The 26,137-nt window shown below is 72.0% G+C and overlaps 6 protein-coding genes across 9 annotated transcripts; 4 read left to right on the top strand and 2 right to left on the bottom strand.

Annotated features, from left to right (window-relative positions):
* The first annotated feature begins 706 nt into the window (after positions 1-706).
* LOC129198304 (carnitine O-acetyltransferase-like) lies at positions 707-7,841 on the top strand. The gene is made up of 14 exons (XM_054807485.1): positions 707-799; positions 1,254-1,460; positions 2,016-2,119; positions 2,674-2,727; positions 2,822-2,957; positions 3,359-3,533; positions 4,210-4,385; positions 4,660-4,760; positions 4,871-4,996; positions 5,104-5,214; positions 5,578-5,713; positions 6,300-6,362; positions 6,468-6,605; positions 7,390-7,841. Exons 1-14 carry the CDS (start codon positions 728-730, stop codon positions 7,651-7,653), a joined length of 1,863 nt encoding a protein of 620 aa, XP_054663460.1. The 5' UTR covers positions 707-727; the 3' UTR covers positions 7,654-7,841.
* A 303-nt stretch (positions 7,842-8,144) lies between these two features.
* PRRT1 (proline rich transmembrane protein 1) lies at positions 8,145-10,875 on the top strand. The gene is made up of 4 exons (XM_054807602.1): positions 8,145-8,326; positions 8,770-9,143; positions 9,486-9,713; positions 10,231-10,875. The coding sequence occupies exons 1-4, from the start codon at positions 8,308-8,310 to the stop codon at positions 10,405-10,407; spliced, it is 798 nt and encodes a 265-aa protein (XP_054663577.1). The 5' UTR covers positions 8,145-8,307; the 3' UTR covers positions 10,408-10,875.
* Positions 10,876-11,048: 173 nt separating this feature from the next.
* Positions 11,049-13,114, bottom strand: FKBPL (FKBP prolyl isomerase like). The gene is made up of 2 exons (XM_054807519.1): positions 12,866-13,114; positions 11,049-12,657 (listed from the first exon to the last, which is right to left on the bottom strand). Exon 2 carries the CDS (start codon positions 12,619-12,621, stop codon positions 11,128-11,130), a length of 1,494 nt encoding a protein of 497 aa, XP_054663494.1. The 5' UTR covers positions 12,622-12,657; positions 12,866-13,114; the 3' UTR covers positions 11,049-11,127.
* On the top strand, positions 13,077-19,170 carry ATF6B (activating transcription factor 6 beta). Of its 3 annotated transcripts, none has more exons than XM_054807473.1 (16): positions 13,077-13,212; positions 13,497-13,573; positions 13,681-13,762; positions 14,315-14,406; positions 14,503-14,575; positions 14,654-14,833; positions 15,104-15,276; positions 15,486-15,671; positions 16,654-16,745; positions 16,846-17,022; positions 17,105-17,197; positions 17,376-17,463; positions 17,704-17,777; positions 17,869-17,977; positions 18,066-18,150; positions 18,616-19,170. In XM_054807473.1, exons 1-16 carry the CDS (start codon positions 13,128-13,130, stop codon positions 19,152-19,154), a joined length of 2,205 nt encoding a protein of 734 aa, XP_054663448.1. In that variant the 5' UTR covers positions 13,077-13,127; the 3' UTR covers positions 19,155-19,170. The 3 variants fall into 3 exon arrangements, with proteins under 3 accessions (XP_054663448.1, XP_054663447.1, XP_054663449.1); XM_054807472.1 differs by having other exon boundaries at positions 14,651-14,833; XM_054807474.1 differs by lacking the exon at positions 16,846-17,022 and having other exon boundaries at positions 14,651-14,833.
* Positions 19,171-19,309: 139 nt separating this feature from the next.
* On the bottom strand, positions 19,310-21,498 carry RNF5 (ring finger protein 5). Of its 2 annotated transcripts, none has more exons than XM_054807644.1 (6): positions 21,334-21,498; positions 20,763-20,781; positions 20,539-20,639; positions 19,922-19,979; positions 19,725-19,821; positions 19,310-19,495 (listed from the first exon to the last, which is right to left on the bottom strand). In XM_054807644.1, the coding sequence occupies exons 1-6, from the start codon at positions 21,465-21,467 to the stop codon at positions 19,407-19,409; spliced, it is 498 nt and encodes a 165-aa protein (XP_054663619.1). In that variant the 5' UTR covers positions 21,468-21,498; the 3' UTR covers positions 19,310-19,406. The 2 variants fall into 2 exon arrangements, with proteins under 2 accessions (XP_054663619.1, XP_054663620.1); XM_054807645.1 differs by having other exon boundaries at positions 19,310-19,514; positions 19,745-19,825; positions 19,925-19,979; positions 21,334-21,497.
* A 401-nt stretch (positions 21,499-21,899) lies between these two features.
* AGPAT1 (1-acylglycerol-3-phosphate O-acyltransferase 1) lies at positions 21,900-25,802 on the top strand. Its single transcript, XM_054807570.1, is given in 8 exon segments — positions 21,900-22,042; positions 22,045-22,098; positions 22,926-23,115; positions 23,202-23,335; positions 23,564-23,739; positions 23,948-24,043; positions 24,125-24,197; positions 24,729-25,802. Coding segments are annotated over 8 exon segments (1,005 nt in total). The 5' UTR covers positions 21,900-21,921; the 3' UTR covers positions 24,890-25,802.
* The last annotated feature ends 335 nt before the right edge of the window (positions 25,803-26,137 follow it).

Genomic DNA, 26,137 nt, shown 5'->3' with positions numbered 1-26,137 from the left:
CCCCCCCCCATCAAGCCACGGGGCCACTGGGGAGACCCCACGGCTGCAGCACCCACGGGGGGGGACGACCCCCCCAGACACTCGGGTCCCACGGCCACAGCACCCACGGGGAGGGGGGGGAACCCCGATATCCGGCTCCCACGGGGGGGGGGAACCCCCGTCGGTCAGGCCCCACCGCCTCGTCACGCTCCGCGGCACCCAGGGCGTCCGTGGGGCTTCCCCACGGGGGGGGAAACCGCGTTGCCACGCGTGTCCCTAGAGAAGGGGTGGGGGGGAACGGGGGATACCCCACGCACCTCGCTGCGGACGAGGAGTCCCGGCTGCGTGCCCTTCCCCCCCACACCCACACACACACACACCCCCCGCGGGCCGCGCCCCACCCCCACGCGTGGCCGGTGTGTGCTGAGCAAACACGGAGCGGCTGAGAGCGTGTTAAGAGGGAAAGTGGGGGGGGGACACACACGCACTCGTGGGTGCCCTCAGGACGTCTGGGTCACCTGCGGGGTGTGTGTGGGGGGTAACACGCGTGGGTTCCCAAGGGGCTGCTCCCCCCCCCCCGGGGCGGGTGGCTCATTAGCAGCTGCTGTTAATGAGGGTTCATTAATTCGGAATGGGGGGGGGAGGGGAGATGGGCGGTGTCTGAGGGGGGTGGGCGTGGGCGTGGGCGTGGCGTGACCCATCCATCCCCCCCACCCACCCACACCCCCCCCACCCAGCCGGCCGGGCCATGGGGCGCTCGCCGTGGGTCTGGGGTCGCCGCCGCGTCCCCCCCTCCCCCCCAGCTGCCGCCCCCCCCTCGGTGAGTCCACGCGAGTCCGTGGATGTTGGGGGCAGAGAGGAAGGGGGGGGGGGGAAAGGGGGGGGGGAGCGCTCGTGCGGGGCGGCACGTCCGCGTGCTGCGGGGGGCGGGGCCCGTTGCACGTGGCTGAGGGGGGGTCCCCGTTACCCGTGGGGGGGGTCCCCTGTGTCGCGTGACTGTGGGGGTCCCCCCCCCACCCTTGCACGAGGGTCCCATCCCCGGGGGGGCCCTTGCGGGGAGGGGGGGGGGGGGGAGGAGGCTCCATCTTTTGGGGGGGGGTCTCTTGGTTTGGGGGGGTCCCCATTGATCGGGGGGGTCCCCATTGATCGGGGGGGTCCCCGTTGTCCTGGGGGTCCCCATTTCTCGGGGGGGGGGGGTGTCCCATCCCCTGGGGTTCCCATTGCCCCAGGGGTCCCGTTGCTCAGGGGGATCCCCCCCCCCCCCCCCATTTCAGGGGGTACCCGGGGGGGGCGGCCGCCCCCCGCTGCCGGCACTGGGGGCCACGCTGGGGCGGCTGCTGGGGGCACTGGAGGCACTGGTGGCCCCGGGGGAGCGGGACCGGACCCGTCGCCTGGTTCGGGAATTTGGGGCGCCCGGGGGGGCCGGACCCCGACTGCAGGAACGGCTGCGCCGACAGCCCCCCGCCCCCCCCCGCCTGCCGGTGAGCGCCCGGGGAGGGGGGACACGGGGGGGCGGGGGGATGGGGGGTGCGGGGGGGACTCAGGGACATGGGGGGGCACGGGGTTTGGGGGGGCAGGAGGCTTCGGGGGGACATGGGGGGATCTGGGGGGACTCAGGGACATGGGGGGGCACGGGGTCTGGGGGGGGTGGGGGGACAGGGGGGCTGGGGGTTTTCGGGGGACATGGGGGGATCTGGGGGGACACGAGGGGATGGGGGGATCTGGGGGGGCACGGGGGGGCACGGGGGACTTGGGGGGACTCAGGGACATGGGGGGGCAGGAGGCTTTGGGGGGGGGCATGGGGGGACGGGGGGATACGGGGGGCTGGGGGCTTCGGGGGGACATGGGGGGATCTGGGGGGGCACAGAGGGACTCGGGGGGGCAGGGGGACACGGGGGGGGGGGGGGCTTTGGGGGGGCCCAGGAGTTTGGGGGGACCTGGGGGAGGTGGGGGGGACCCAGGAGTTTGGGGGGGGGGGGGGGCACCCAGGGGTCTCGGGGGGGGGACACCCAACGTCCGGGTGTTGTTGGGTGCAGGAGTGGCCGTGGGGCTCCAGCGAGCGGCTGCCGCTCCCAGTTCACACCAGTGCCGGACTGGTGCTGCCCCGGCAGGACTGGGAAGACTGGAGGGGGCAGCTGTGGTGAGCGGGGATGGGGGGGGGGCAACTGGGAGGGACTGGGGGGGGCACTGGGAGCACTGGGAGGGGAGGGGAGGGGCACTGGGAAGGAACTGGGAGGGGACTGGGTGGAACTGGGGGGACAAGGGCACTGGGAGGGGACTGAAGGGGGACTGGGGGGGCACTGGGAGCACTGGGAGGGGAGTGGGGGGGGCACTGGGAGGGAACTGGGGGCACAGGGGAACTGGGAGGGACTGGGGGGGCACTGGGAGCACTGGGAGGGGAGTGGGGGGGCACTGGGAGGGAACTGGGGGAAACTGGGGGAACAGGGGCACTGGGAGGGGACTGGGAGACACTCGAGGGTACTGGGGGGGCACTGGGAGGGACTGGGAGGGGGGACACTGGGAGGGAACTGGGTGGAACTGGGGGGGGGACGGGGGACTGGGGGACGCTCGAGGGTACTGGGGGGCACTGGGAGGGGATTGGGGGGATCGGGGGTGCGCTGGGAGGAACTGGGGGGCACTGGGGGGGGGAGCCCACTGGTGTCACTGGTGTCACTGGTGTCACTGGTTGCCCAGGTTCGCCGCTCGGCTCATCGTGGGGGTCCTCGACTACCGGCTGCAGCTGGAGCGGTGGGTGCTGGGGGGGGGGGGGGGGGGCGGAATGGGGGACGGGGACCCCCCCCGTGGGTCCCCACTGGTGACGGTGGGTGTCCCGGCGGTGCAGGCGTGACCCCCCCGAGCCGTGGCTGCAGGCGGCGTTTGGGGGGTGCCGGGTGCCGGGTCCCCAACGGGACGAGGTGCTGCGGCTGCCCCCCGGCGCCCAGCCCCCCCCCTTCATCACGGTCATCCGCAACTGCCAGGTACTGGGGGGGGGGCTGGGGGGGGTCAGGGGGTTTGGGGGGGCTGGGGGGTCCTGGGGGTGCTGGAAGGGATGGGGGGGTCCTGAAGGGGGGTTCAGGGGGTTTGGGGGGTCCTGGGGGGGACATGTGGGGTCTGGGGGGGGTTGGGGGAGTCCTGAGGGGGCGTTCAGGGGGGCTGGGGCAGTCCGGGGGGTCCTGGAGGGGACGTGGGGGGGTTCAGGGGGGTCCGGGGGGGTCAGGGGGGTCCTGGGGGGGGATGGGAGCTTATAGGGGATCCCAGGGCGCGGTTTCAATTCCCCCCCTTGCCCTCGGGTCAGTTTCAAGGCCCCCCCAGGGTGGGCGAGTGGTGCCGACATTTCGGGGGGGTCTCCCCCCCCCATCCCCCCTCCCCCCCCCCCCAGTTCTTCCAGGTGGAGGCGTGTGGGGAGGAGGGGACCCCCCTGCCAGCGGCGGCGCTGGGGGCGGCGCTGGGGGGGCTACGGGCGCGGGCGGGGCGCGGTGGGGCCCCGCCCCTGGGGTTGCTGACGGGGCAGCACCGACACGCCTGGGGGCGGGTCTATCGTCTGCTGATGCGGGGTGAGTGGGCAGGGCCTCCTGGGGCGGGACTTCCTGTCTTGGGGTGTACTGTCGGTGGGACTTCCTGTTTTGGGGCCTATTGGGGGTGGGACTTCCTGTTTTGGGGCGCACTGTGGGTGGGACTTCCTGTTTTGGGGCCTATTGGGGGTGGGACTTCCTGTCTTGGGGTATATTGTGGGTGGGACTTCCTGTCGTGGAGTGTATGGGGGCGGGACTTTCTGTCTTTGGGTTGTATTGTGGGTGGGACTTCCTGTTTTGGGGTGTCTTGGGGGCGGGACTTCCTGTCTTGGGAGCTCAACGAATGGGACATCCGTTTTTAGGTGTCCTGGGGGCGGGACTTCCTGTCTTGTGGTCTTGAGGGCCAGGACTTCCTCCCTGGAGAAGGCTTGGGGGCGGGACTTCCTGTTTTGGGCACTCCTGACAGCAGCACTTCCTTTTCTGGGTGGTTGTGGGGGGGTGGGGTTATGGCTTCCATGTGTAGGGTGAGGGTCTAGGGCCGGAGCTTCCTGTCCTGGGGGGTGGGACTTCCTGTGTTTTGGGCCCGGGGGGGGGGGGGGGGGGTGGGATTCCCCCTCTGGGTAGGCCCTGGGGGTGGGACTTCCTGTTTTGGAGGTACTCGAGGGCGGGGCTTCCCGGGGAGATGGGGCGGTACCCAGCGAAGCTCCGCCCACCGCAGACCGACTGAACCGGGCCTCGATTGGCCGGATCCAGCGCAGCCTCTTTGCGCTCAGCCTGGACGCGCCGGTGCTGGCGGCCGGGGGGCGGGGCCCGGGGGCCGGGGCCGGGCAGGTGCTGCACGGGGGCGGGGCCTGCGCCAACAGCGGCAACCGCTGGTTCGACAAGACCCTCCAGGTGGGTGGGACCTCTGCATTCGGGCCCCTGGGAGGCGGGACTTCCTGGTTTCGGCCCCATGGGAGGTGGGACTTCCTGTTTGTGGGTCGTGTGTCCCCGTGGAGGGCGGGGCTTCCCGAGTGAGGTGGGTGGAAGGGGGCGGGGCCTCCTTATTTCTAGGGTCAGTGGGCGGGACTTCCTGTTCTGTCCCCGGAAGGCGTCTCTATGTGGGGGGGGGGGGACGGTGCCGGGCAGCCGAGGGCGGGACTTCCTGTGTGCTGATCCCTCCTCCCAGTTCATCGTGGGGGAGGACGGGACCTGCGGTGTCATCTACGACCCGGCCGTGATTGACGGCACTGTCGTCGCGGAGATGGTCGACCACGCCCTCGACTACTGGTGAGCGAGGGGGCAGGACTTCCTGTCTCTGTGGGCGGGACTTCCTGTCTCTGTGGGCGGGACTTCCTGCCTGGGTTTGGGCGGGTTTTCTCACCGGCCCCGCCTTCCAGCCGCCTTTCGGCGCATGACCCTGCCCTGATGACGTCACTGCCCCTCCCCACACCTCAGCGACTCCGTTTCAGCCTCGGCCCCGAAACCGCCCCCGAGGTGGAGCGGGCGAAAAGGCACCTGGACAGGTGGGGTCACGGTGGGGTCGGGATGTCACGGGATGGGGGGGAGGGGCTGGATGGTGGGGGAGGGGCCGAGCGTTGCCCCCTCACCACCCCCTACCCCACCCCCCCAGCCTGGCGGCAGACGTGGACGTTCACTGCTTCTCGCACGAGGGCGTCGGGGCGGGCGGGGGGCTGCGGCCGGAGGCCATCGTGCAGGTGGCCCTTCAGGTGGCCTTCTACAGGTACGGGGGCACCGAGGCGTTGGGGGGCGATGCCGAGGCGTTGGGGGGGGACACCGAGGCGTTGGGGGGCACACCGAGGTGTTGGGGGGGGGACACCAAGGCATTGGGGGGCACACTGAGGCATTGGGGGGGACACCGAGGCATTGGGGGGCACACTGAGGCGTTGGGGGGGGACACCGAGGCGTTGGGGGGGGACACCGAGGCGTTGGGGGGGACACTAAGGCGTTGGGGGGGACACCGAGGCATTGGGGGGGACACCGAGGCATTGGGGGGCACACTGAGGCGTTGGGGGGGCACACTGAGGCATTGGGGGGGCACACTGAGGCGTTGGGGGGACCCATGGCTGCCCCCCGCCCCGGCCAGGGCCCACGGGTCCCTGTGCGCCTCGTGCGAGCCGACCTCCCTGCGCCACGTCCTGCCCGGCTGCACCGACCTGCTGCGCCCCCCTGGCCCCCCCTGCCTGGCCCTGGCGCGCGCCCTGGATGACCCACAGGCAGAGGTAGGCGGGACTTCCTGTCTGGGGGGGGGTGGGACTTCCTGCACTGGGCTTGTAGGGTGGGTGGGATTGGAATGGGGTGGGGGCGGGACTTCCTGGTCTAGGTGTGAAGGGGGGGTGGGACTTCCTGCCTCAGGTGTGAAGGGGGGTGGGACTTCCTGCCTTAGGTTTTAAGCAGGGGTGGGACTTCCTGCGTTAGGTGTGAGGGGGGGTGGAACTTCCTGCCTCAGGTGTGAAGGGGGTGGGACTTCCTGGTCTAGGCATGAAGGGGGTGGGACTTCCTGCCTCAGGTGTGAAGTGGAGGCAGCACTTCCTGCCTTAGGTTTTAAGCAGGGGCGGGACTTCCTGCGTTAGGTGTGAAGGGGGGTGGAACTTCCTGGTCTAGGTGTGAAGTGGAGGTGGGACTTCCTGCCCCAGGTGTGAAGTGGAGGCAGCACTTCCTGCCTTAGGTTTTAAGCAGGGGTGGGACTTCCTGCCTTAGGTGTGAAGTGGGGGGGGGGGGGCAGGACTTCCTGCCTAGAGGCGTGAAAGAGGAGGCGGGCCTTCCTGCCCCAGGTGTGAAGCGGGGGCGGGACTTCCTGTTCCGCAGCCGGAGCTGCAGCTGTCGTTGCTCCGCGAGGCCGTGGAGGCGCAAAACCGGCGGACGCAGGAGGTGAGGGGGGGGGAACCCCCCCCGGGAGGGGGCGTGGCCAGGAGGAGGGCGTGGCCTCGAGGGGGCGTGGCTACGGGTGGGCGTGACTCCCCCCCCCCCCCGCAGGTCCTGGCAGGTCAAGGCGCCGAGCGGCACCTGCAGGGGCTGCGGCAAACGGCCATCGCGGCGGGGGAGCCGCTCCCCGAAATCTTCATGGACCCCGTCTACGCCCTCGCCACCCACTTCCGCCTCTGCACTGTCCAGGTACCCCCCCCACACCCCAAAAACACCCCTCTGGGACCCCCCCCAAAAACCTTCTTGGACCCCCCGAAACCCCCTGGGACCCCCCCAAACCCCTCAGGACCCCCAGGACCCCGTAAAACCCCCTGGGACCCCCCCCCCAAAACCCTCTGGAGCCCCCTGGGACCCCCCCAAACTCCCCCGGGACCCCCCCCGAGACCCCCCTAAAGCCTCCCCAGGACCTCCCTCAAAACCCCCTGGGACCCCCCAAACCCCCCTGGGGCCCCCTGTGACCCCCCCCCCAAAACCCTCTGGGACCCCCCCAAACCTCCAGAACCCCCTGGGACCCCCCAAAACCCCCTGGGGCCCCCTGTGACCCCCCCCAAACCCTCTGGGACCCCCCCCCCCCCTCCAGGACCTCCTGGGGCTCCCCAAAACCCCCCTGGGACCCCCAAACCCCCCCCAGGACACCCCCCCCACCCCCCAGGGCCGCAGGACAGGGCTGGGGGTCCCGGGGTATTTGGGGGTGTCTCTCTGGAGCCCTTTGGGGTGCACGTGGCGGGGGGGGTGTCGGGCACATTTGGGGGGCACAGGAGTCGGGGGGGGCTGTTTTTGGGTGGGGGGCAGGAGCCGGTGGGGGTTTTGGGGCACCCGGGGTGTATTTTGAGGATGCAGAGTGGGTTTGGTTGGGGTTTTTTTGGGGGGGGGTGGTGTATAATTTCTTGGGGGGGGCTTGGGGAGTTTTGGGGTGCACTGTGTGTGTGTGGGGGGATCTTGGGGTGCAGCTCCATTCCCCCCCCCCCCCCAGGTGCGCTCGCGCCAGGGCTGCTGGCTGCTGCGGGGGCCGCTGGTGCCCGACGGTTACGGGGTGGGCGTGGGGCACGTGGCCCCCCCGGACCCCCCGAATTCTCGGGACCCCCCCGGTTTCTCCCCGGGGGGGCTGCGAGTCGCCGTCACCTCCTTCGCCTGCTGCCGCCAGACGGATGCCGCTCGCCTGGGGGACGCGTTGCGGGGGGCTCTCGACAGCCTCGGGGGGCTGCTGCGTCGCCACGGCCCCCCCGGCCCCCCCTGACAGCTCCGACCCCCCCCCCCCCCCCAAAATAGTGACAGCGACCCCTGACCTCACCCCCCCCACCCAAATCTGGAGGGGGGGATCCCTGCACTCCCCAGGGTCCCCACCCCCCTCCTGACACTCCTGGGGTCCCTGGCCCCCCAACACTCCCCGCCCCCCCCCCCCAACCCCCCCCTCGGGACCAGCCCCACGGGGCCAAGCAGATATTTTGGGCCAAAACCCAGCTGGTTTGGGGCACTGGAAACGTCAATAAAAGCCCCTCACGGTTTCGCCGCTCTCGGGGGATCCAGTCCCGGGTGGGGTTGGGGGTTTTTTTTGGGGGGGGGGGTGTCCCGGTCCGTTCGGATCCAGCCCGGGTTTTTGCGCTTGGCCGGTCCGGTCCGGTGGATCCAGTCCGGGTGGTGGTGCCGGTCCCGATCCGTTCCGTACCGATCCAGGCCGGGTTCTGCAGCGGACCCGGTCCCGGTCCGACCCGTTCGGTTCCAGCCCGGGTTTTACAGCGGGCCGGGAAAAGAAAAGGGGGGGGGGGGGGGAGAGAGAGAGGGGGGGGGGCGCCCCCGATCCGGTCCGGGGGATCCAGCCCGGGAGCCGGTTCCGATCCGGATCCTCGTCCCGATCCGGTCCGGGCTTTGGGGGTCCCGGTTCGGTCCGGCCATGGCGGCCGAGAAACCCGGTGCGGAGCGGGGGGGGGGATCGGGACGGGACGGGGGGGTCGTGGGAGGTGGGGGGGGGGTCCGGTCACCCGTGTCCGTGGAGGCCGTGCGTTGCGGGGGGGGGGGGGGGGGAGGGATGCTGCGTGTGCGAGCATCACACGCGTGTGCGTGTCTCGGGTGGGGGGGGGGGGGGATGCACACGCGTGTGCAAATGCCCGGGGGGGGGGCCCAGGAGATCGGGGCAGCCCCCCCCACCCCCACCCCACGCGGTGTCGCGCTATAAATAGCCCCGGGGGGGGGGGAGGGTGACCCAGAAACGGGGCTTGGGGGGGGGGGTGGGGAGGATTTGGGGGGGGCCCATGCGGGGGGGGGTGTCGGGAGGGGATGGGGGGGGGTCTGGGTGGCGGAGGGGGGGGGGGTGGGGGCCGGTCCGCCCTGACACCCCCTCCCCCTCTCCCCCCAGGAGCGCCGGAGGGGGCCCCCCACGCCTCGCCCCCCCCCTACGGTCCACCGGCGCCTCCGGGACCGGGTTTGGGGAGCGCTGGGGCGGCCACGTTACCGCGGGGGGGCCCGGCTGGGGCGGCCACTCTGCCACGGGGGGGGCCGGGGGCAGGAATAGGGGGGGCGGCGGGGGCCGCAACTCTGCCCCGGGGGCTTCAGGGGGTCGGGGGGGGCCCGCACTCCGCTCCGCACGCTGCCACCCTGCCTCGGCCCCCCCCTGCCACCCCTCAGCCTTACGGGGGTCCCCCCCAACCCCCCCTGCCCTACGGGCCCCCCCCCTTCGCCCTCCAGCTCCAGCCCTGCACCGCCTACGTCCCCGTCTACCCCGTGGGGCCCGTGAGTGGGCGGGGCCTGCGGGAGGGGGCGGGGCTGGAGCAAAGGGGAGGCGTGGCCTGGGGGGGTCCTGGACAACGGAGGGGGCGTGGCTAAGAGGAGGGGGCGTGGCTTGGGTAAAGGGGCGGGGCGTCTTGGTAAAGGGGCGGGGCTTGCAGAGCTGGCAGCAAGGGGGTCTGTGGGGAAGGGGCGTGGCTTCTGTGGGGAAGGGGCGTGGCTTCTGTGGGGAAGGGGCGTGGCTTCTGTGGGGAAGGGGAGTGGCCTAGCAGAGGGGTGTGGTCAGGTAGGGGCGTGGCCTGCCGTAGCCCCGCCCCTGAAGCCCCTCTCCTCTCCCCTCCTCCGCAGGCATTCGGGGGGGCCCCCCCCGGCCCCGGTCCCCTGCCCGGCCCCGTGGGGGTGCCGGTGGGGGGCACCCTGGGGGGGGCCGTGGGGGCTCCCATGGGTGTCCCAGGGGGGGTCCCGGGGGGGCTGGAGGGGCGCCGGGCACCCCACGACTACCTGCCCATCGCCGTCCTCACCACCCTCTGCTGCTTCTGGCCCACCGGCGTCGTCGCCATCGTCAAGGCCGTGCAGGTGGGAGGGGCTTTGGGGGGGCGGGGCTTTGAGGGGCGGGGCCACAGGGGCGGGGCTTTGATGGGCAAGGGCACAGGGGGCGGGGCTTCGAGGGGTGGAGCTTTGAGGGGGCGTGGCCACGAGGGGCTGGGCTTTGATGGGCAGGGACACAGGGGGCGGGGTTTCGAGGGGGCGGGGCTTTGAGGGGGTGGGGCTTTGAGGGGGCGGGGCCACGGGAGGGCGGGACTTTGACGGGCAGGGACACGGGGGCGGGGTTTCGAGGGGGTGGAGCTTTGAGGGGGTGGGGCTTTGAGGGGGCGGGGCCACGGGAGGGCGGGGCCACATGGGGCTGGGCTTTGATGGGCAGGGACACAGGGGCGGGGCTTCAAGGGGGCGGGGCTTTGAGGGGGCGGGGCTTTGAGGGGGCGGGGCCACGGGAGGGCGGGGCTTTGGGGAGCACCGGGGCGGTGGTCCCGACGTGTCCGTGTGTCCATGTGTGTCCGTCCCCCGTCCCCCGGCTGCGTCCCCGTGTCCCCAGGTGCGCACGGCGGTGGCGCGAGGGGACATCGTTTCGGCCGAGATCGCCTCGCGGGAGGCGCGGAACTTCTCCTTCATCAGCCTGGCCGTGGGCATCGCCGCCATCGTGCTCTGCACCATCCTCACCGTTGTCATCATCATCGCCGCCCAGCACCACGACAACGACTGGGAGCCGTAGCGACGCCGCGGCGACCGACTGGGGGTGGGGTCGTCACCCCCTTCCCCCCCACACCCCCCCCCTCCGCCCCGGAGATCTCCTAGCGACGGCTTTCGGCGTCGCCACGGCGACGCCGGGGATCTTAGTGACGCTTCGGGGATCAGGGCCCCTCAGCGTCGTCACGGCAACGGCGCCGGGCATCCCAGGCGTTACCGCGGCGACGCTCGGGATCTCCTAACGACGCCCCGGCAACGGGCGCAGCATCGTCATGGCAACGCCCGCCCCCCGCCCCCAACCGCGCTTCTGGCCCCGCCCCCAGGGCTCCCGGTGGGCGGGCCTCCCAGGATGCTTTGCGGCGGGGCCCCGCCTCATCTGCATGCCAAGCCCCGCCCCCGCCGCCAGGCCCCGCCCCCCTCGCCCCGCCTTTTGCTGCTGCTGGTTCAATAAATCTCTATATTGATAGGGGGGAGGGGCAGCTCGTTACCCTGACGAGGCGGGGGGGGTGTGTGTCTCCATGGCAACCGGGGCCACTAATTGGGTGGGGGGGGGGGAGCACATCCCAGCCCCCCACCCCCAAAAGGAGCGTTGCCATGGTAACGCCCCCCCCCCCCCCCGTTTCATCCCCGCCATCCCCGTCCCTTAACGAAGCGCTCGCTCGTTAACAAGCCTTTTTTATTACGAAGCTGGGAGGGGCTGGGGGACAGACGGACGGACGACACTCTCCCCCCCCCCCCCCACCTATCAGGCGAAAAGCCGGCCGAGCCGCCGCGCCAACCGGGCGTCCCTCTCGCGAGCGGCCCCCCTCACCCTCCGCAGTTCCCTCCTCGCCCCGGCGTGTCCCGGTTCCTCCCGTAAAACCAACGTCAGATCGGCAACGGCCGCGTCCAAATCGCTCATGGCCGCCGCCGCCAACGCTCGTCGAAAACGAGCTTCTAAATAACCGGGTCGGAGAATTAAAGCTTTGCCGGCGTTAGCGGCGGCGGCGGCGGGTAAACCTAACCGCAGCTGGCACAGGGCCAGCCCGGCGTGCAGCTCCGCTTTGGTTTGCGCCAAAGCCGGGGGTAACGGCGGGATCCCCCCCGCCGCCACCGCCGTCCGTAAAGCTTTGACGTAAACCCCGGCCGCCGTCGCCGTTTCCCCAGTCGCCGCCAACGCCGCCGCGCGATCGCGCCCAGCCGCGACTTCCCGCCATCTTTCCGCCGGCGGTTCTTCCCAAAACCGGGGAGCCGGGGAGAACGGTCCTAACCGTACCCCGACCGCGACGTTCGCCCCCGCCGGTTTCAACTGGGCGCGTTCTCCTTCCGCCATGGTCTCCAGGCACGCGTCCAACGCCGCGGCCCAACGCCCTTCGCCGTTTCCCAACCGCAGCGTCCGCCATCGTCCTCCCCCGGCCCCCGCCGGTAACGTTTCCCCCGCCCCGGGGGGGTCCAACCGGACGCGACAACGGGAACCGGGACCCGGCCGTCCCAACCCCCGCCCGCCCCGCAGCACCCGTTTGGCGAAAGCGCCGTCGGGGCTCAGCCACCAGCCCCCCGCCCCCGCCCAGGGGTCCCCCCCCTCCTCTTCCTCCCCCTCCCCCTCCTCCTCCTCCTCCTCCTCATCCCCTCCCCCCTCCTCCTCCTGGGCCCCGCCCTCCGGCGCCCGAAGCCACGCCTCCTCGCGCGCCCAATCCCAAGGATCCGCCGTCCCATTGGACGGGGCCGGGAGAGCGACGGGACGGTCGCGTCTCTCGTTGGTTGGGGCTCGGGGTACTGTATCCTTATTGGGCGTCGCGGCCTCGTTGGGCGGGACCTCATTGGCGGCGGAGGTCGGGTCACGCGGCTTCTCATTGGCTGCGACCTGAAGACGGGCAGCCTCATTGGCCGGGCCCTGGCATCCCGCAATCTCATTGGTCGGGTCTTGGTGCCCGCTGCCGTTATCGGCCGGGCCCCGCAGGCCTCTGCTGTCCTCATTGGCTGAGTCCCCGGCAGCTTGACGCCTGTCTAGCTGCTCATTGGCCGAGACGGGGCTCCCACTTCCCTCATTGGCTGAGCCTTGCAGCGGTGTGATCCCATTGGCCGACTTCCCCGCTGCGCAGGCTCCCCCAAGCTCTTCATTGGCCGGTGCTGCGCTCCCTCCCTCCTCATTGGATGAACCTCCGGGCGCTTGCTGCCCATTCGCCGGCTCCTCTGCAGCGGCCCCATTGGCTGCTTCCCGCAGCACTGCCTCCTCATTGGCTGAATCTCCTCCTTCCATTTCTGCCTCGGCCAATCGTCTCGCTCCGGTGGCGGCCTATGAGAGGGAGGGGGCGGGGCCTGATCAGCTGGGCCCGGGACCACGCCCCCGCCCCGCCCCACCCAACCGCGGCACAGGCCCCTCCCCCGCTTCCTTACGTCACATCCGGTCACGCCCCCCAGCTAGGCCACGGCCCACCCGGGCCGCGTTGTCATGGAAACTGCCACCTTCCCCCTCCCTCCCCCGCGGGCGGAACGGGTCCTACCGGGACCGGAGGACGGACAGAGGCGTCCGGGGGGGGGTGGGGGGGAGGGACCCAGGCGTCCGGTAGCGGCGCTGCCCCTTTAAACGCCGCCGGTAGGGGGGCGAGCGGAGGAGCGCGGTGCGCATGCGCTTTCCTCCCCGCCTGCAACGCGCCTGCGCGGGAGGGGTGGAGCCTGCGGGGCGAACCGCGTTGCCATTGGTCAGCGGCGGCGACGCTGATTGGCGGGCGTACTCGGGGCGGGGCGAGACGCGGCGGGCGGAAGATGGCGGCGCTGGCGCCGGAGCTGCTGGTGCTGAGCGACGCGGGGCGGTTCCGGGCCGACAACCTGCTGGGGGCCGAGGACTGGGGTAGGTAGGCCCGGACCGGGCGAGGCCTCGGCGGGGTTGGGGGAACGATTCCACCGGCAGCCGGGAGGAACGGGGCCTGGCGAAGGGGGCGGGGCCGCTTGGCGGGACAGACCGGGCGATGAAGGGAAGGGGCGGGGCTTAGGGGGAAGGGGGCGTGGCCCGCCGCCGATCACGTGGCTTTCAGTGTTGGGCGGAGCTTAAAGGGGGCGTGGCGAGCTGTGCTGAGGGCGGGGCTAAACCGCTTGGGGGCGGGGCTTTCCGGGTAACGCCCCGCCCCTCCCCAGATGCCGCTCTCTACGGTTGCCTTGACGACAGGCTGGAACCCGCCCACCTCTTCCCCTCCCTGGACCCCGACCCCATGGTAAGCCCTGCCCCTTCCGGGGTGCCTCAGCCCCGCCCCCTCCACGTGAGGGGGGGGTCTTTCTGGCCCCACCCCCTGGATCCTCATCCCTCCCCTCCCCCCCCCAGTTCGACTGTGCCTTCGAGGGGGGCGATGCCGCCAGCCCCCCCGATCCCCCGTGGGACCAGGAGCCCCCCAGCCTCTTCCCCGGTGAGGTTGGGGGGGGGGGGGGCAGGGGGTGGGGCCTGGGGGGGGGAAATGGGGGCTGGGGGGGTTCTTGGGGGGGCGGGAGGGGAAATGGAGGGGCTGGGGGGGGGAATGGAGGGGCTGGGGGGGAGATATGGGGGGCTGGGTGGGTTCTTGGGGGGTGGGAGGGGAAATGAAGGGCTGGGGGTGAATGGGGGGGCTGGGGGAGAGATACAGGGGGCTGGGGGGGAGATATGGGGGGGCTGGGGGAGAGATATGGGGGGCTGGGGGGGTTCTTGGGGGGTGGGAGGGGAAATGGGGGGCTCAGGGGGGAAATGGAGGGGCTGGGGGGGAGATATGGGGGGCTGGGGTGGAAATGGGGGGGCTGGGGGGGTTCTTGGGGGGGTGGGAGGGGAAATGGAGGGGCTGGGGGGGAAATGGGGGGGCTGGGGGGGAGATACGGGGAGCTGGGGGGGTTCTTGGGGGGGAAATGGGGGGGCTGGGGGGAGATATGGGGTTGCTGGGGGGGATTTGGGGGGGTTACAGGATGTGTCTCCCCCCCCCCCCCCCCCCCAGATCTGCAGGTGAAGTCGGAGCCGGGTTCCCCCACCTCATCCCACTGCTCCGACTCCTCCAGCTTCTCCTCCGCCTCTGAGCCCCCGGCCTGGGTACGTCCCACCCTCCGCTGGCTCCCTCCCTGCCTGCCTCCCCCCGCCCCCCCCCATCCCCGCTTCGCCTCCCCCCTCTCAGCTCTGTCCCCGCAGGCCCCCAGCCCCCCCGAGCCGGGGGTGAAGACGGAACCGATCCCCCCGCTGCCCTGCGCCCCCCCGGACACCGGTAAGCTGAGGACGGCCAGAATTGGGGTGGGGGAGTCCCGCCGCTCCCCTGACCCCCCCCCGCCCTGTGCCGCAGCAGGAAAGGCGCCGAGGGCTGTGAAGGCAGAGGGGCCCCCCCCCAACCGCCGGACCCCCCCCATCCAGCCCAAGCCCCCCGGGGGGGCCACTGGGCCTGGGCAGGCTGCCCCAAGCCCCCCCCAAACCATCCTGCTGCAGCCGCTGCCTGGAGCTGCCTCCCCCCTGCCCGCAGCCATCACCGGTAGGGCTGGGGGTGCTGGGGGCACCGCGGGGGGGGAACCGGGGGGTCCTGGGGCCAGGGGGGTGGGGGGTTGGAGGGGCTGGGGGGGGGAGTGGGGAGCATGGGGAGGGGGTTTGGGGGGTCTGTGGGGTGCTGGGGTTGGGGGTTTGGGGGGGTCTGGGGAAAGGGAAAGCGGGGTGGGGGTTGGGGGTGATGAGGAGGGGGAGGATGGGGTGATGAGGACGTGTTTTGGGGGACCCTGGGTGAACGGGGGGCTTTGGGGTTCCGCAGTGCCGGCCCCCGCGGTGCTGCTGTCACCGGCCGAGCTGCTGCTGCCGCGACTCCTGTGCCTGCCCCCCCCCGGCCAGGGGCCCCCCCGCACCTCTCCCGGCCCCCCCAAACCCGAAGCCAAGACCATCGTCCCGGCCCCCGCTCCTGCCCCTCCCGGCCCCCAGGAGGTCGATGTGAGTACCCCCCGCGTCACCCCAATCCCTCGAGAGCCCCCCCCCTGCTCCTAGGCGTCCCTCGTCCCTCCCGGGGTGTCCTCCACCCCAGGGTGTCCCCCTCCCCCCCATTGGGTGCCCCCCAGGCGTCCCCCTTCCCCCCGGGACCCCTGGGATCCCCGTCCCATCCCCTTGCCGATCCCCCCCCGCCGGTGACCCCACGGGTGCAGGCGAAGGTGCTGAAGCGGCAGCAGCGGATGATCAAGAACCGGGAGTCGGCGTGCCAGTCGCGGCGCCGGCGCAAGGAATACGTGCAGGGGCTGGAGGAGCGGCTGCGCCAGGCCCTGGCCGACAACGACCGCCTGCGCCGCGAGAACGGGCTCCTGCGCCGCCGCCTCGACGCTCTCCTGGGCCAGGTGGGGCCTGCGGACGTGGCGGCGGCGGGGGGGGTGGTGGTGGTGGCTTGGGGGGGGGGGGGGGGGGTCTTGCTCAGCTCTGGGGTGGGCTGTGACCCCCGTGGTACGGCTCGTCCCCTTCTGTCCTGTAATGGTACAGTCTGTGCTCCCCCTTGTTCTGTAATGGCACAGTCTGTGACCCCCCCAAACCGTAATGGCACAGTCTGTGCCCCCCCAAACCGTAATGGTACAGTCTGTGCCCCCCCCGTCCTGTAATGGTACAGTCTGTGCCCCCCCCCAGCCCATAATGGCGCAGTCTGTGCCCCCCCCGTCTTATAATGGTACAGTCTGTGCCCCCCCCCAACCCGTAATGGTATGGTCTGTGCCCCCCCTTGTTCTGTAATGGCACAGTCTGTGCCCCCCCTTGTTCTGTAATGGCACAGTCTGTGCCCCCCCCTCCTGTAATGGCACAGTCTGTGCCCCCCCTGTCCTGTAATGGTACGGTCTGTGCCCCCCCAACCCGTAATGGCACAGTCTGTGCCCCCCCCGTCCTGTAATGGTACGGTCTGTGCCCCCCCAACCCGTAATGGTACAGTTTGTGCCCCCCCCTGTCCTGTAATGGTACGGTCTGTGCTCCCCCTTGTTCTGTAATGGCACAGTCTGTGACCCCCCCAAACCGTAATGGTACAGTCTGTGCCCCCCCCTCCTGTAATGGTACAGTCTGTGCCCCCCCCATCCCATAGTGGTACAGCCTGTCCACCCCCCCCCCCCGCCCGTAATGGTACAGTCCATGGGGGGGGGGGGGCGGGACTCCCATCACCATGGCGACAGGCTGTACCATCGCGGGGGGGGGGGGGGGTGTACACCAGGGTGCGTGGGATGTACCATGACGGCGGCGGGGGGGGTGTCGGGCTGTACCACTACAGAGGGCTTTGGGGGGGGGGGGAGAAGGGGGGAACAAACCATTGTTGGGGGGCACCTGACCCCCCCCCGTCCCCCCCAGAGCTCGGAGCTGCGCCCCGCCCCGGGCCCCCGCAAGCTGGCCTGCCTCGCCGCCCTCCTCCTCTTCCTCGCCTTCAACCTCGGCCCCCTCAGGTGGGTGTCGGGGGGGGGGGGGTGGGGTGTGTGTGTGCCCCCCGCCATCACACCCCACCCCCCCTCCCTCACCGCCCCACCCCCCCCCCATTTCCCGCAGCCTCTCGCAGCAGCCCCCCCCCGCCGAACCCCCGCGCCAGCCCCCCCCGCGCGGCCGCCGTCACCTCCTGGGGGTGACCGAGGGGGGGCCCCCCGTTACCGACCCCCCCCGGACGTGGGGACCCTCCCCGGGGCCGCGCCGGGAAACCCCCGCTCCCCCCGGCAGGACCCCCTTCAGGTACGGGCACCCCCCAAATCCCCTCCCAGTGCCCCCCAGTGCCCCCCAGTGCCCCCCGGTGACCCCCCCGGCCCCCCCCCAGGAACTCCTCGCTGGGCGCGGTGACGCTGCGGGAGCTGGACGGGCTGTTCCGGGCGTCCGACTGTCGGCGCTTCAACCGCACCGAGTCCCTGCGGTACGGGGGGGGGGACATGGGGGGGGGACACGGGGGGGGGGGAGCTGGGATTGTGGGGGATTTCCCAGCATGCCCTGGGGCAGGGGTCCCCATGACCCCCCCCAATCTCCGTGACCCCCCCCTCATCCCTGTGACCCCCCCCTTTGTCCCCGTGTCCCCCCGTCCCCCCCCCCTTCAGGCTGGCGGATGAGCTCAGCGGGTGGGTCCGGCGCCACCAGATCGACAGACGGAAACCGGGGTCCCCCCCCCGGCCCGCCCGCAGCCAGGTAAGGGGGGGGGGTCCCCCAAGAGGCCATTGGGGGGGTACCGGGGGGGGGTTTGGGGGGTCCCTGGGGATGTGGGCAGTCCCTGGGGGGGGGCTCCAGAATCTCAGGGGGGGTTTGGGGAACCCTGGTGTGCTGAGGGGGGGTCCTTGGTGTTGGGGGGTCCCTGGGAGGGGGGGCCAGGGGGGAACTTGGGGGGTCCCTGTGTGTGTGTCCCCTCCCCCCATGACCCCCCCGGGGCAGTTTCAGGCTTCGCCCCCCTGGAAGGCGCCGACCTCCTCCCGCCTCGTCCCGGTTCCCCCCCCACACCCCGAGAGGTGAGAGACCCCCGATCCCCCCCTGTACCCCCAAACCCCCCCTGTACCCCCCCTGACACCCCCCCCCCCACCCCACCCCGTGTCCCCCCAGGGCCCCCCCGGGGCAGCTCCAGCTCTACCGCCCCGACCGCGCTGAACCCCATTTCCTCGCCGCCATCGACCGTCGCGACGACACCTTCTACGTCGTCTCCTTCCGCCGGGTAGGGGGGGGTCTGGGGGGGGGTCCGGGGGGTTTGGGGGGTGGGGGGGGGGTCCCCAATACTCTGTGTGTGTGTGTCCCCCCCCCAGGATCACCTCCTGCTCCCGGCCATCAGCCACAACAAGACCTCACGGCCGAAGATGTCCCTGGTGATGCCGGCGGCCGCCCTCAACGGTGAGGGGGGGGTCCCCGTGTGCCCGAGGGGGGGGTCCCCGTGTCCTAGGGGGGGTCCCCATGTCCCAGGGGGTCCCCGTTATGTGTTCTCCCACCCCAACGGGGGGGGGGTCTCTGTATGTTTGGGGGGGGCCTGAGGTCCCCCAGGGGATCCCCTGTCCAACGGGGGGGGGGGGGGGGGGGGTGTCTCGTCACCCCAAAGGGATCCTTTATCGTTCTGGGGGGGGTCCCTGGTTTTTGGGGGTTCCCTGTGCTGGTGGATGGGGGGGGTCCCCATCCCTGGGGGGACCTCATACTGATCTGGGGGGGTTTCCTATTGCCCTGGGGGGGGGGTTCCCATCACCTTGAGGGGGGTCTCCTATCACTGGGGGGGTTCTCATCACCCTGAGGGGGGTCCCCAGGGGTTCCCCTCCCCAAGCTGACACCCCCCCCCCCCCCCTTTTTCTCCCCCCACCCCCTCCCCAGAGAGCCTGTCGGGGCGCGGGGGGGGCCTGGAGGCCATGATGCAGGTGGACTGCGAGGTGATGGACACGCGCGTCATCCACGTCCGCCGCCGCCCCCCTCCCCACCCCCCCGCAAACCGCAGCCGGGCCCCCACCCCCCCCCGCCCCCCCCCGCCGCCCCCGGGCCCTTTACCTGGGGGGGGGTGGTTAGCCCCGCCCCTCGGCGTCAGGCCACGCCCCCTTCGAGGCAAAGCTCCGCCCCCCCAGCGCTTGGGAACTGGCCCGCAAGGGGAGCAAGCCACGCCCACTAGGGGCAAGCCACGCCCACTAGGGGAACAAGCCACGCCCCCTGGGTCAGTTCGCAGGGGGCGGAGCTTCCCACTTGGGTGGCGAGGCCACGCCCCCCCGGCGGCGAGGCCACGCCCCATTCAGGCCACGCCCCCCGGCGGCGAGGCCACGCCCCCTGTGAGCACTTGCCCCGCCCCCTATTCTGCCTTAAAGGGGCAGAGCCCTCGCTCCGGCCACACCCCCCCCCCCGGGGCCATTTTCTACCCGAATTAATTGAAAAATGGGAAAAAAAAATAAAAATCTCCTGAAAATGAGTCCTTATCTGGGGGGGGGTCGGGGGACACACCCTACCCCCCCTTGTGCTTCGTTCCAGGCTCCTGAAACCCCCAAACTGCCCCAAAACAGACTCGGGGGGGGGGGGAGGGAGAAGCTTTAATCGCAGTTTGGGGGGGCCCAGGGCTCGAGGGGGGGTTTGGGGGGGGGGGGGTCCCGGAGCCCCCCCACCCCACTCAGCCCCCCCCGGGGTCAGACGCTGAGCAGCCAGAGGAAGAAGGCGGCAGCGATGAAGAGGAAGACGGAGTCCAGCGAGCCCGGGGGGGGGTCCCCAGCATCCCCTGTGGGGGGGGGGGGGGGGCACCCCAAAAACCCCGGTCAGTGGGGGGACACCCTCATTGGGAGGGGGGGGACCCTGAATCCCCCCCCCCAGCACCCCAAGAGCGGGATGGGAAAGGTCCCGGGGGGGGGGGGTGTCCCTTGGGATATTTGGGGGGGGGGGGGCACCCTGGGGTCTGGGGGGGTCCCCAGGGGGTTTGGGGGGGGTTTGGGGGGGTCCCCGGGATGTACCTGTGCCGGCGGGGGGGGGGCTGGGGGGTGGCGCTGAAGAAGCCGAAGGGAAACGCTCCGAAGCCGAAGGCCACGTGGAACCCGGGGCCGGGGGGGGGCACCTGGAGGGGGGGGGGAAATGGGGGTACATGGGGGGTGGGGGGGGATTTGGGGGGGTCTGTGTCAGCCTGGGGGGGGGGTGGGGGGGGGGGGTCACTCACCCCCTGGCTCTCGGGCTCCGGGCGCTGCCCCCGCGGTCGGGGGGGGGTCTCCAGCCTGGATGAGGGGGGGTGAGGGGGGGGGACACGGGCCCTCTGCACCCCAAAAGCGCTGCCCCCCCCACCCCGAATCCCCCCGCACCCCCCCAGGGATCCCCAAACCCCCCAGCCCCCCCCCCCCCCCCCGGGGTTCCCCCCCCATACTCCTGCCCCCCTGTGGGTCGTGTCCCCCCGTGGGACCCCCCCGTCCCGTGTCCCCCCCACAGTGGGTCCCCCCCCATACCCCCCTCCCGTGGGTTGCCCCCCCCCCCCGTGCCCACCCCCCCCCCTTTACGGGGGGTCCCCCTTCCTGTGGGTCCCCCCCCATGTTCCCCCCCCCGTGTCCCTCCCCCTCCCCCCGTGGGTGTCCCCCCCCCGTGGGTCCGTTCCCCCCCCCCGTGGGTCCCCCCCCCGTGTCCCCCCACCCGTGGGCCCCGTCCCATGTCCCCCCATGTCCCGTGTCCCCCCCACCGTGGGTCCCCCCCCTCCCCCCGTGGGTCCCCCCCGTGGGTCCCCCCCGTGGGTCCCCCCCGTGTCCCCCCTCCCCCCGTGGGTGCCCCCCCGTGCCCCCCCCTCACCGGGGGTCCCTGTGGGCGCTGTCCCTCCCGTAGAGGGGCACGACGTCGTCCCGGCTCATCCCGGCCCCACAGACGACGCAGCGCGGCCGCGTCAGGAGCCACTGCGGGACCCACAGCGCTGCCCCACGGCGCCCCACGGGGGGGGGGGGACACGACACGACACGACACCCCCCTCCCCCACGCGTGTCCCCCCTCCCCCCCCCTCCCCATCCCCCATCGCTCACCTGGTGCAGGCAGGGCCAGCTGCAAGGGGGGGGGGGGACACGGCGTCAGCACCCGCACCCTATAGACCCCTATAGTGCCCCCTATAGCCCCTATAGACCCCTATAGTGCCCCCTATAGCCCCCTATAGCCCCCTATAGCCCCTATAGCTCACCCTATAGCTCACCCTATAGCCCCTGTAGCTCCTATAGCTCACCCTATAGCTCCTATAGCCCCCATAGCTCACCCTATAGCTCCTATAGCCCCTACAGCTCATCCTATAGGTCACCCTATAGCCCCTATAGCCCCTATAGCTCACCCCATAGCTCCTATAGCCCCTATAGCTCACCCTATAGCTCACTCTATAGCCCCTATAGCTCACCCTACAGCCCCCATAGCTCACTCTATAGCCTCCTATAGCTCCCTATAGCCCCTACAGCTCACCCCATAGCTCCTATAGCCCCTATAGCTCACCCTATAGCTCACCCCACAGCTCACCCCACAGCCCCCATACCCCTGGCCCCGCCCCCATACCCCTGGCCCCGCCCCCATACCCCTGGCCCCGCCCCCTCCCCGCCGGCCCCGCCCCCTCACCAGTACAGGTGCCCGCAGCGGCCAATCACGGCGTCCCGCGCAGGCTCCAGGCAGAGGTTGCAGGCGAAGGCGCCGCCGCCGCCGCGGTTTGGCCCCTCGGGGCCCCCGTCCGGCGCCCCCGCTCCCGCCGCCATCTTCCGCCCTTCCGTGAGACCCCGCCCGCCCCGCCCCACCGCGTCTCATTGGCCGCCCCGCCCCGCCAGTCACCGCCTGCCGGCTTTCCGTCCCTTCTATTGGCGGCGAAGAGCGGAGCCCCGCCCCACCAGGAGGGCGGGGCTCGTTTGGCGCGTCGCTATTGGTCGGTGCCATCAGCAATCAAATCCTCCGGCCCCTCCTCCAGGCCACGGGGCGGGACGGCCGCTTTCTATTGGTCCAGCTCGAGGCCGCCGACTTACTCTTGCACGGCGGCGCCTGCAGGGGGCGCTATAACCGGCGCCGATTGGCTGCGCCGCCCTAACGGTCCTCCGCACCGCCCAATCAACGCGCGGGCCGGCTCCCGCCATTCCCTCGAGGGGCGGAGCAAGATGACAGCAGCGTTACCTTGGCAACGCGCTTTCTCTCTCCCCCCCCCCCAGACAATCCGCCGCCATGTCTGGTTACCACGGAAACCACGCAGGGCGGGGGGCGGGACTCGTTACCCGCACCGCCGGCGTTCATTGGTTATCTCAGCCGCTCGTCAGCGACGTCGCTTCCGCTGCCGCCGCCGCCGCCGCCGGGAAGGGCCCGCGCCGCCGCCGCAGCCGCCGCCCCGCCCGGCCCCGCCCGGTACCGGGGAGCGGAGAGCGGGGGGGGGGGGGACACCCACACCCCCCGGGGGGGGCCGTAACCGGGCCTGGGGGGTGCCCGGAGCGGCGTGGAGGGTCCCTGGGGGGGGGTCCCGGGGGTCCCCGGGGGGGGTTCTGGGCCCACGGGCCGGGGCGCGGCCTAGTCCCGGGTGGTAGGGGGGGACCGAACGGCTTCGCACCCCGCCCGCGCCCCACGCCTGGCCCCGCCCGGCCCCGCCACCGCCTACGGGGCTTCACGGGGCTGCCCCGCCCGGCTCGGCGTGGGAGGGAGCCGGTCCCGGTGTTTCAAAGGGCCCCGGGGGGACCCGGCGGGGAATTGGGGCTAAAAAGGGGGGGGGGGGGGTGTGTAAATGGGGGGGCGTTGGGGGCTGGGGGGGGGGGGCGGATGGAGCCCAGAGGGGTCTGGGGGTCCTGAGGAGTTGGGGGGTCCCAGGGTTATGGGGGGGGTGTCTGGGGGTCCCAGGGAATTTGGGGGGTCCTGGAGGGGTTTGGGGGTCCCAGGGAATTGGGGGGTCCTGGAGGGGTTTGGGGGTCCCAGGGGCGTTTGGGGGGGTCCCAGCAAGATTTAGGCATCCCCAGGGGGATTGGGGGGGTCCTGGGGAGTTGAGGGGTCCCAGTAGGGTCTGGGAGTCCGGGGGGGTCCTGGCTGGCTCTGGGGGATCCCAACAGGCTCTGGGGGGTCCCGGGGGAGGTTGGGGGTCCTGGGGGGATCCTGGGGGTCTCAGGACATTTGGGGGGTGGGGTCCCTGTGGCGGGGGGGGTGTGTGTGTCCCAAGTTTCCGGTGCCCTGACGCCGTTGTCCCGCAGGCGCCATGGAGGTGACGGTGGGGACGGCGGCGCTGGCGCTGGCGCTGCTGCTGCTGCCGGTGCTGTACGAGCGCAGCGGCTCCTTCCGCTTCTTCTGCAAGATGGGTTTCTACAACGGCTGGATCCTGCTCCTGGCGCTGGTGGCCATCCCGCTCTGCGCCCTGCGCGGCCGCGACGTCGAGAACATGAAGTAGGGAGATGATGTGGGGCGGGGGAGATGATGTGGGGCGGGGGAAATGATGTGGGGCGGCGTTGTCACCCCCTGTGTGTATCCAGGATCATCCGGGGGTTGATGCAACACGTGAAACATCTCTACGGGATCCGGATGGTGGTTCGGGGCGCTCAGCACTTCCCTCCCCGCCAACCCTACGTCGTGGTCAGCAACCACCAGAGCTCCCTCGATCTGCTGGGTACGTCCGCCCCACGGCGCTGCCCCACGGCGCTGCCCCACGGCGCTAACGACACCCCCACCCCAACCCCATGATCCCCCAAGGGGTGGCGGAGACGCAACCCCCAGCCGCCCCCCCCCCCCCAGCCCCACAGCCGCCCCCCCCCAGCCCCACAGCCGCCCCCCCCAGCCCCACAGCTGCCCCCCCCCCAGCCCCACAGCCTGCCCCACGGCTAACGCCAGCCCCCAGGGATGATGGAGGTGCTGCCGGATCGCTGCGTGCCCATCGCCAAGCGGGAGCTGCTCTACATGGGCGCCGTGGGGGTGGCCTGCTGGCTCGGCGGCATCATCTTCATCGATCGCAAGCGGACGCACGACGCCATCAGCGTCATGGCCGAGGCCGCCCACACCATGCTCAGCCAGGACGTGAGTGGGGCCGTGGGGGGGGCCGTGGGGGGGGCCGTGGGGGGGGCCGTGGGGAGCCTGGGGAACAGCGGCGTCTCGCCCCATAGCGATGCGGGGCAGGCACGGCTCGCCGTGGGGCAGCCCCGGTTCACCCCGCACCACCATAGGGCAATCCTGGCTTCGCCGTGGGGCAGCCCCACATCTATTTCTTCCTTCCCTCCCCACTCAGGTCCGGGTGTGGGTTTTCCCTGAGGGGACGCGCAACCACAGCGGCTCCATGCTGCCCTTCAAGCGCGGCGCCTTCCACCTCGCCGTCCAGGCCCAGGTACGGGGGTAAGCGGCCGTGGGGTGGCCGTGGGGCGGCCGTGGGGCAGCCCTAATCCCCCCCTCCCCGCCTGCCCCCCAGGTCCCCGTCGTCCCCATCGTCATCTCCTCCTACCAGCACTTCTACAGCAAGCGGGAGCGGAGGTTCACAGCCGGTGAGGGTCTGGGGGGGCACACGGGGGGGTCTGGGGGGCACGGGGGGGAATTGGGGTTGTCCATGGAGGGGGGCTGAGGGGAATTTGGGGGGCACACGGGGGTCTGGCGGGCATGTGGGGGACTTGGGGGGTGTCCATGGAGGGGGCTGGGGGGAATTTGGGGGGCATGTGGGGGTCTGGGGGGAGTCTAGGGGGTCTGGGGGGGCACGTGGGGGTCTGGGGGGGCACACAGGGGGTGTCCATAGAGGGAGCCTGGGGGGAATCGGGGAGGGGGGGGGGCTCTGAGGGGCCATTTGGGGCTGGGGGGAGTCCAGGGGGTACCTGGGGGGGCACGTGGGGAGTTGGGGGGTGTCCATGGAGGGAACGTGGGGGGCTGCACATGGGGCTGGGGGGCAGGCAGGGTACATGGGAGGGGAGGTTTGGGGGTGCTAACGGGGGCTACACGGAGGAGAGTCCGGGGCAGCCGTGGGGCAGCCGTGGGGCAGCCGTGGGGCGCCCCCCGACCCTCCCCCCCCCCCCCCCCGCCCCCAGGGCAGTGCGTGATCCAGGTGCTGCCCCCGCTGCCCACCCGGGGGCTGGGCCCCGCCGACGTCCCGGCGCTCACCGAGCGCGTCCGCGCCGCCATGCTGGAGGCCTTCGAAGCGCTCTCTGCCGAGCTGCGCCCCACGGCGCCGCCGCCCGCCCCACAGTGACCCGCCCCACGGCCGCCCGCTGCTCCGCGGGGCCGACCCACGGCGTGGTACGCGGACCGACGCGCGGCGCGGGCTGACCCACGCGTAGGACGGGGACCGACCCCTTGGCGGGACCTATAGGAAGAGCGCGGCCCGACCCACGGCGGGACCGAGTGGGGCGCGGACTGACCCCCGAGTGGGGCGCGGACTGACCCCCGAGTGGGGTGCGGACTGACCCCCGAGTGGGGCGCGGACCCATAGCGGGACCCGTGGAACCGCCCGGACTGACCCACGGCGAGAGCTGTGGAAGAGCTCGGTCAGCCCCACGGCAGGACACACGGGGGGACCGGGGCTGACCCACGGCGGGACCCACGGGAGGGTCACAAAGTGACCCACGGCGGGACCATGGTGTGACCCACAGTGGGACCCCCCCCCCCCACGGACCGACCCACTCCAGCCCCCCACATCGGGGGGGGGGGGGGTGACGACGACGACACCCCCCACGGACTGACCCACGGACTGACCCACTCCTGACCCCCGCGTGGGGGGGGGGGCCCATCGATCGACCCACTCCAGACCCCCATGTGTGTGTGGGGGGGGGGGCACGACCCCCACGGACCGACCCACTCCAGCCCCCCACGTAGCGGGGGGGGGGGTTCCCACGGACTGACCCACGGCTCCTGTGGGGCACAGGGCTGACACCCCCCCCCCCCACCACCCTGGGGGTCCCCAATCTGTGGGGCAGCGCGCGCGTGGGTAAGATGGATGCTGATTGGCTGCCCGAACAGACCCCGCCCCCTTTTTAGGGGGCACGGCCGCGTATTTATTTTTTTTTGGGGGGGGGGGGGGACACGACACGACGCCACCCCCAGATTTTGCCAAATTTCCCTCCTGCCCTTGGCTCGGGGCCCCCCCCCCCCCGGCTTTTAATAAACACCCCTCCCCCCCCCCCAATTCGTGGGCCTCGTGATGTCACGGCGGCTGATGATGTCATCGGTGGGAACGATGCGCTCCCCACTCGTGACCCCCCATGGGGCGGGAAGCGGGGGGTGGGGGGGTGGGTGTTTGTGCTCGTGCCCGCGGGGTCACGCGTGGACGTGGGGGGTGGGCGGGATGCGGGGGGTGGGGGTGGGGGGGGTGGGGGGTTGGGCTTCCTGGGTCAGCGCCGCCGCTGCCGCCTCCATTGTCCGCGGGGCCGCGGCGTGGAACGGGAGAGGAACCGGGGAGTGGGGGGGGTCCTCACCTTCCACGCACCCCCCCCCCCACTAC

The sequence above is a fragment of the Grus americana genome, chromosome 32 (genome assembly GCF_028858705.1).
Source record: "Grus americana isolate bGruAme1 chromosome 32, bGruAme1.mat, whole genome shotgun sequence".
NCBI lineage: Eukaryota > Metazoa > Chordata > Aves > Gruiformes > Gruidae > Grus > Grus americana.
The sequence above is the reverse complement of the archived record's forward strand: the minus strand, read 5'-3'. Positions and strand labels throughout refer to the sequence as shown.

Excerpts from the sequence above, each read along its gene's own strand:
- FKBPL (XM_054807519.1), bottom strand. The coding sequence starts at position 12,621 with ATGGAAGGAGGAGATTCAGCCAATGAGGAGGCAGTGCTGCGGGAAGCA.
- RNF5 (XM_054807644.1), bottom strand. The coding sequence starts at position 21,467 with ATGGCGGCGGGAGCGGGGGCGCCGGACGGGGGCCCCGAGGGGCCAAAC. Across the intron at positions 19,980-20,538 it reads AGCGCCCACAGGGACCCCCG|GCTGGAGACCCCCCCCCGAC; the intron begins GTGAGGGGGGGG and ends CCCCTCATCCAG. Across the intron at positions 19,822-19,921 it reads AGCCCGAGAGCCAGGGGGTG|CCCCCCCCGGCCCCGGGTTC; the intron begins AGTGACCCCCCC and ends CCCTCCAGGTGC.
- LOC129198304 (XM_054807485.1), top strand. The coding sequence starts at position 728 with ATGGGGCGCTCGCCGTGGGTCTGGGGTCGCCGCCGCGTCCCCCCCTCC. Across the intron at positions 2,958-3,358 it reads CGGTCATCCGCAACTGCCAG|TTCTTCCAGGTGGAGGCGTG; the intron begins GTACTGGGGGGG and ends CCCCCCCCCCAG. Across the intron at positions 5,215-5,577 it reads CTTCAGGTGGCCTTCTACAG|GGCCCACGGGTCCCTGTGCG; the intron begins GTACGGGGGCAC and ends CGCCCCGGCCAG.
- ATF6B (XM_054807472.1), top strand. The coding sequence starts at position 13,128 with ATGGCGGCGCTGGCGCCGGAGCTGCTGGTGCTGAGCGACGCGGGGCGG. Across the intron at positions 14,407-14,502 it reads CCTCTGAGCCCCCGGCCTGG|GCCCCCAGCCCCCCCGAGCC; the intron begins GTACGTCCCACC and ends CTGTCCCCGCAG. Across the intron at positions 17,978-18,065 it reads ACGTCGTCTCCTTCCGCCGG|GATCACCTCCTGCTCCCGGC; the intron begins GTAGGGGGGGGT and ends TCCCCCCCCCAG.
- PRRT1 (XM_054807602.1), top strand. Across the intron at positions 9,144-9,485 it reads CCGTCTACCCCGTGGGGCCC|GCATTCGGGGGGGCCCCCCC; the intron begins GTGAGTGGGCGG and ends CCTCCTCCGCAG. Across the intron at positions 9,714-10,230 it reads CCATCGTCAAGGCCGTGCAG|GTGCGCACGGCGGTGGCGCG; the intron begins GTGGGAGGGGCT and ends CCGTGTCCCCAG.